This window comes from Vespula vulgaris, chromosome 7 (assembly GCF_905475345.1).
Source record: "Vespula vulgaris chromosome 7, iyVesVulg1.1, whole genome shotgun sequence".
Classification (NCBI taxonomy): Eukaryota; Metazoa; Arthropoda; class Insecta; order Hymenoptera; family Vespidae; genus Vespula; species Vespula vulgaris.
The window spans coordinates 3961201-3966756 of NC_066592.1; the positions used below are offsets into that span (position 1 = coordinate 3961201).

The window sequence follows — 5556 nt, forward strand, 5'->3', positions numbered from 1 at the left end:
TCTTAAAAATATAAAATTCTTTCTAAAAAAATAATTATTTACAAAAATAATTCATAAAGACATTAAATTAACTTGACTAGTTTTTATTTATTTTAACTTATTTTTAGTTTTCTGTTTGAATTTTCGTTTATTACTCTCTTTTTGGGGATAAAACATAAGTGGCATTCTTTTAAAATGTTTATGCATTGGTGTTACCAATAGTTTGTCTAACATAGGCCATGGTGTATTAGGTATTGTATGAAATTGAACATACCCATAAATTGTATGTAAGTCTAAAATGTTTTTCCTAAAAAACATTACAAAAATTAATTATTTCGAGCTGCAGGATTTATCCAATATAGTAAAAAACAATGCATACCCTTTAGTATCTGTTTCTTTGTAAACAGTTGCAAAAGCTCCATTTCGACTAATGTGTCTGATGATATAACAACCAGGAGTAACATTTGATAAAATTTGAATAACATTGTGCAACAATGTTAATGTATCTTCTGCTTTTATATTATAAAGCCGCTTGATTTCATTATTAATTGATATAGTAGTACGTTTTTCTATTTGTATTATTTCTGACGATTGTGCTGATATTCTTACTGTTAAAATATGATATATATATATATATATCTCATGTAAGTTTTTCTTACCATATACTTACATATTATTATACATAATTGTCCATGTTACATACCTCTTGCAAGATATGTGTCAGGTCGAAATATTAAAGAAATCCATTGTTTTAATCCTTCTTCTAATGTTAAAGCTTCTGCTCCAAATGCAAGTTGATGTTCTAATTTTGGTACTAAAAGTAATTTTTGCCTGAGTGTTGGTGTTAATTCCTGTAAATTTTTTTAAGAGCTCTATATAGTTCTCTACAATTACAAATATTAACAATAATTATTTTTTACCAACCTCATATCCATCTTCTTTTGTGCGCACTAGCATTTTATATTCTTTAATTGTATTTTTCATTAATTCATTTTGTTCTGTAGAAGAAGGTCCAATTCTAAAAAGATTATATGACACATTATTTGTACAGCATGATTCTGTATCATTATCATCTTCATAATCTTCCTTATCAGATTGTTCTTGTGAATCAGCTAAAAAAAGGTTTATCATTAACATTTTTTTTTTACAAGTTTAGAAAATTTATTTTTAAAACTTACACATCGTTTGTTCTAAGTTATGTGTGTTTACATTATCATTTTCATGTTCCATTGATGTATCTTTTTCATCTGTATTTTCACATTCAAACTTTGTTTTATCTTTTGTATTATTGGAAATATTTAATTTACTTTCATAGTCATCCTCTAATGTGATATAATTTTCAGAATTAATATTTCCGAATAAATCATCATCATACACTTTTATGTTACCTGATCTAATATATATTAAAAATATATTTTATATATATATATATATATATATATATATATATATATATACATATACATACAATAAATGATGCAAAAGTTATTATAATGATGGCTATTATATAATATTGTTTTACCTTTCTGATTTCGTAGGTTTTTGTTGAAATATAGATTGTTTTAAAATATATTTGAAAACCCAATTATTTTTTTGTGGTATAGTAGCACAATTAGGTGGTGGTGGCTTGTCAATATATATAATATTTTTTCCATTGAAAGATTTAATTGTGATAGGTAATACCCATGTTCTTGAATAATTTGGGCCAGCATTATTTGCTAAACAGTTTAGACCACTGGACGAAATAACTAAATCTACATCATTGGTCTGAGCAAGAAATTCACAAGTTGGGTCCTTGCTTACAGGTAATTTGAAATGCATTGTTGATGTATTACAGCATTCATCAGGTACTGGAAATTTTTCTTGTAATCTTGTAGAATTACAATGTAACATAAAAGGTCTAGTCAAAGGTGGTAAAATTATTTTTGGTAAATTTCCCTAAAAGTATATAATTTTTATATAACTTTTTTTTATCTTATTTTTATAATATTGTAATTAGTTTATATCAAAGAAAATTAATTATTCATATTTCTGAATTATAATTTCTTACCTTTTTTAAGCAAGTGGATATAAATTGTACTGTGATTTCTTTATCCGAAACAAAAGGAATGTTTGTAGTTTCCATATAATATCTTGGTAATTTAAGGATATCGAGTAATTTATATTTCCATCGTAAATTTATATAATCCTCACAATAAATTGTTTGCAATTTCATTCCATCCCACTTTCCCTTAACAAATTCTAAATATTGATCTTGTTCTTCGTTTATAATTTCTTTGAGACTCTAAAATTTCACCATATTTTAAAAATCAGCAATATATTGCAAGACATATTAATAATAGAATTACCACTGTTTATTTCACTTACAAAATAGATTGCTAAATCTTTTTTATCTTTAGCAGTTAAATTTGGTTTTTCAGAAGTAGAAAATGTTAATAATGTCCGTAAACATGCATGTTGCTCTTCTATATTCAACTCGGACATCTTTGGAAATTTACATGGTCGTTTCACTAAACCTGGTACATATATTTTCTTCTCTTTTAATTCTTTCTGTGAAATATCATTTACCATCACATTGTTTTTATTTTCTTCCTGACTATTTGGATCTTCTGAAATCATATCTATTTTAACAGCTTCATAATCTTCATCCATATTATCAAAAGGATTTACAAAATTTCCATGTAATAGTCTATACATTACACTTTCTCGTGTTAATCTTTCTTCATTAATAAATACATCATCCAAAATGTCATTTAAAGAAGGATTCCTAAAATATACATTGTAAATAAATTAAAAAATATATATATCTTATATATAATTAAAAACAATAAAATAGTGTAATCATAACTGAAATAATAATACATATCATATATAAAAATAATAAATGGTTTTAAATATAATTAGATTATGTCTGAAATAAAAAATATAATTGTTGTTTTTTATAAAAGATTCGCAATATATATTTACCAATCAATATTTAAAAATGTCTCCATTTTTCTATGTCACAATTATTTAAATACATTTAGTATAATAGACACTCATGTTTTTATAACCTTTTCTTAGATCATGCGCATTTGTGTTGATCATCGGTAGATATGTATCCGTAGATAAAAAAATTTACAGTTTACTTATCAGTAAGCATTAGCATGAATCGTTCTGTGTCGGTAATTAAGTTTCATGTGTAGTATCCTAGAATGTTAAATATCAACTATCGTCAATCGTAAAACATTCCAAAAATCAAGGATATATACATTTATTTATAAGATTACATAAAAGTGATAATTGTAGGATTATTTTCGTGTAATACCAGTGTATATAGTATCGTCATGACCAATTTAATTGATGCACATTGGTTTCCGTTGGCTTCGCAAAGCAATATTTATTCAATGACACAATTATGTTCACTTAGTGGGGTTAATAAAGTTTTGGTGGCATCTTTAAAAAGAAAGATATACTCGTGCGAATATCATATTACGCCAAAATGGAATTTGAGGCCAGTAGTCAAGGAATTACTCTTCACGTACATTCCTAGTTTGTGATTTTATGTATAATGTCAAATAAAATCTATTGAAAATGTTGTACTTATATAAAAATCTTTCATCATTTTTGTTAGATGGGGCTGAAATTATTGCAATTGATGCTTATAACAAAATGGATGTAGGTGATGGATTTGTTATAGGAATAACAATTATTAAAACAAGCACGAATACATCAGTTGAAAGATACCTGAATATATATTCTGAAGGTGTTGTAGATGGAGAAGGAGATGAAAATAATACAATTGAAACTATAGCACAAAACTGTCTTATGGTAGAATTATCATATACTCCATATCATTTATATCATACGATATTACCACATCAAGCTTCTGGCAATGAGGTTTTTATTTATTATATATTATTAAAAAATGTTTGAAGACATAAATTTGTTTTTTTAATTTTACATTTGTTTTACAGGTCATTTGGTTAATTTCTGGAAGTGATTATAAGATTCATATGATTATGGAAGATAAATTAACTCATGGATATATCGAACCATCTATCGAAAAATATTTTCCAGAGCTACATAATATTCAAGCTATTTGTTTATGGATAAGTGTTTATTATTTTGATAATTATAAATGGTAATTTATATAATAATTATTATATATTGTTATAAACAAGATTTTGTAATTATATGTACTCTTAATTTTTTTGTAGGCGACTTAGTGCTATTGGATGTGAATGTGGTTTAGTCAAAGTAGCATTAGTGGATGTCTTAGAAATACAGATGGTTAGAAATTGGTCATTGAGATATGATAAACCAATTTCTAGTATACATATATTTCCTCATAGAAATAATATTCCTTCACCATCATCATTAAATTATAAATGTAAATGTAGGTTTATATTATAATTAAATAAAATTAAAAATTGAACTATAATATGTTTGTATAAACTTTGAGTAGTAATAATACGTTTATTATTAAAACTAATTAACTAAAATTTTTTTTTTTTAATAGCTAAAGAATCATTCTCAGATGAGGATCCAATATTGAACATCTTGATTGGTAATACAAGCAATGCTATTGTTTTTATGTAAGCAAATTTATTATTATATTAATTTTAATATCAATGTTCTTAATAATGTAATACATTTTGATAGGGATATTTTGCATTTTGGAATGGAAAAAGACATGATATTAAATGGTAGTGATTTATCAGATTGTATATTATGTACATGTGTTGCGGATATAAACATGGATGGTCAAAATGAAATACTATTAGGGACCTATGGACAGGAAGTTTTAATTTTTGCATTATCAGGTGATACATGGGAATTATCTGTACGAAAATTATTTGATGCTCCTGTGCATTCTATATCTTATATGGATATAACCAATGATGGCATGAAAGAACTTATTGTTCTTACGCAACGAGGAGTGCATATATTACAGGTTACAATATTTTCAGCATTAAATATTGCAATTGTAAACCATGTATTAATAATTATATTTTATTTCTCATTTTTTAGCATAATACGGTACTTGTTAAAGATAAATGGAAGGAAATGTTTAAAAATTTGTTAATTAAGAGTGGTAGGTGAAAATAATGAAATGTCAATCCATATAATATTTTGTTCTTGAATTCATTATAATACACAAAAAAAACCCATTGCTAACGTAATTTTTTTTTTAAATTAATTTGTATTTTTATACATATAAAATTTAAAAAAAGAAATTAATACAATAAATAATAATGTCGTGCGAAATAACTCTTACTTTCAGTTGTAATATATTATATATTATCCTTTAATATTTATTCATACTGTTTATATTATATAATAATTTAAAAAAAATTATATAGAGTTGAAGATTTCCTTTTCAAAAGTCTGCAGTAAATAAAAAAAAGATAAAACGATATAGAAAGACATTTTAAAGCTTACAATTTTCGCGCCGTCTGACCGGTGAAGGTGCGCCAGGTATACTAATGATCATGTGACCATATCGCAACGTCATTGGACGGTATGACGATCGACGGTCGATGTTCGAGGAGGGAGCATCGATCAGGACTTGTACGTGATTGGCTCGTCTGAGGG

At 25.6% G+C, this 5556-nt stretch overlaps 2 protein-coding genes across 8 annotated transcripts; one reads left to right on the forward strand and one right to left on the reverse strand.

Annotated features, from left to right (window-relative positions):
- Window positions 1–67: 67 nt before the first annotated feature.
- On the reverse strand, window positions 68–3099 carry LOC127065307 (little elongation complex subunit 2-like). Of its 2 annotated transcripts, XM_050997463.1 has the most exons (10): window positions 2947–3018; window positions 2680–2746; window positions 2347–2600; window positions 2030–2263; window positions 1502–1917; window positions 1158–1372; window positions 904–1091; window positions 683–830; window positions 359–587; window positions 68–286 (listed from the first exon to the last, which is right to left on the reverse strand). In XM_050997463.1, exons 3-10 carry the CDS (start codon window positions 2596–2598, stop codon window positions 88–90), a joined length of 1881 nt encoding a protein of 626 aa, XP_050853420.1. In that variant the 5' UTR covers window positions 2599–2600; window positions 2680–2746; window positions 2947–3018; the 3' UTR covers window positions 68–87. The 2 variants fall into 2 exon arrangements, with proteins under 2 accessions (XP_050853420.1, XP_050853419.1); XM_050997462.1 differs by having other exon boundaries at window positions 2347–2746; window positions 2947–3099.
- Window positions 3100–3118: 19 nt separating this feature from the next.
- Window positions 3119–5238, forward strand: LOC127065308 (KICSTOR complex protein kaptin-like). Of its 6 annotated transcripts, none has more exons than XM_050997468.1 (7): window positions 3126–3510; window positions 3593–3858; window positions 3936–4102; window positions 4179–4351; window positions 4481–4556; window positions 4624–4915; window positions 4993–5238. In XM_050997468.1, the coding sequence occupies exons 1-7, from the start codon at window positions 3306–3308 to the stop codon at window positions 5062–5064; spliced, it is 1251 nt and encodes a 416-aa protein (XP_050853425.1). In that variant the 5' UTR covers window positions 3126–3305; the 3' UTR covers window positions 5065–5238. The 6 variants fall into 6 exon arrangements, with proteins under 6 accessions (XP_050853423.1, XP_050853422.1, XP_050853425.1 ...); XM_050997467.1 differs by having other exon boundaries at window positions 3128–3510; window positions 4179–4357; XM_050997466.1 differs by having other exon boundaries at window positions 3119–3510; window positions 4624–5238.
- Window positions 5239–5556: the final 318 nt, after the last annotated feature.

Coding starts and splice junctions, on each gene's coding strand:
- LOC127065308 (XM_050997465.1), top strand. CDS start 3,306: ATGACCAATTTAATTGATGCACATTGGTTTCCGTTGGCTTCGCAAAGC. Junction 3,511..3,592: donor ACTCTTCACGTACATTCCTA/GTTTGTGATTTT, acceptor CATTTTTGTTAG/ATGGGGCTGAAATTATTGCA. Junction 4,557..4,623: donor AGCAATGCTATTGTTTTTAT/GTAAGCAAATTT, acceptor ACATTTTGATAG/GGATATTTTGCATTTTGGAA.
- LOC127065307 (XM_050997462.1), bottom strand. CDS start 2,972: ATGGAGACATTTTTAAATATTGATTG. Junction 1,373..1,501: donor AAACCTACGAAATCAGAAAG/GTAAAACAATAT, acceptor AATATATATTAG/ATCAGGTAACATAAAAGTGT. Junction 1,092..1,157: donor TAACTTAGAACAAACGATGT/GTAAGTTTTAAA, acceptor ACCTTTTTTTAG/CTGATTCACAAGAACAATCT.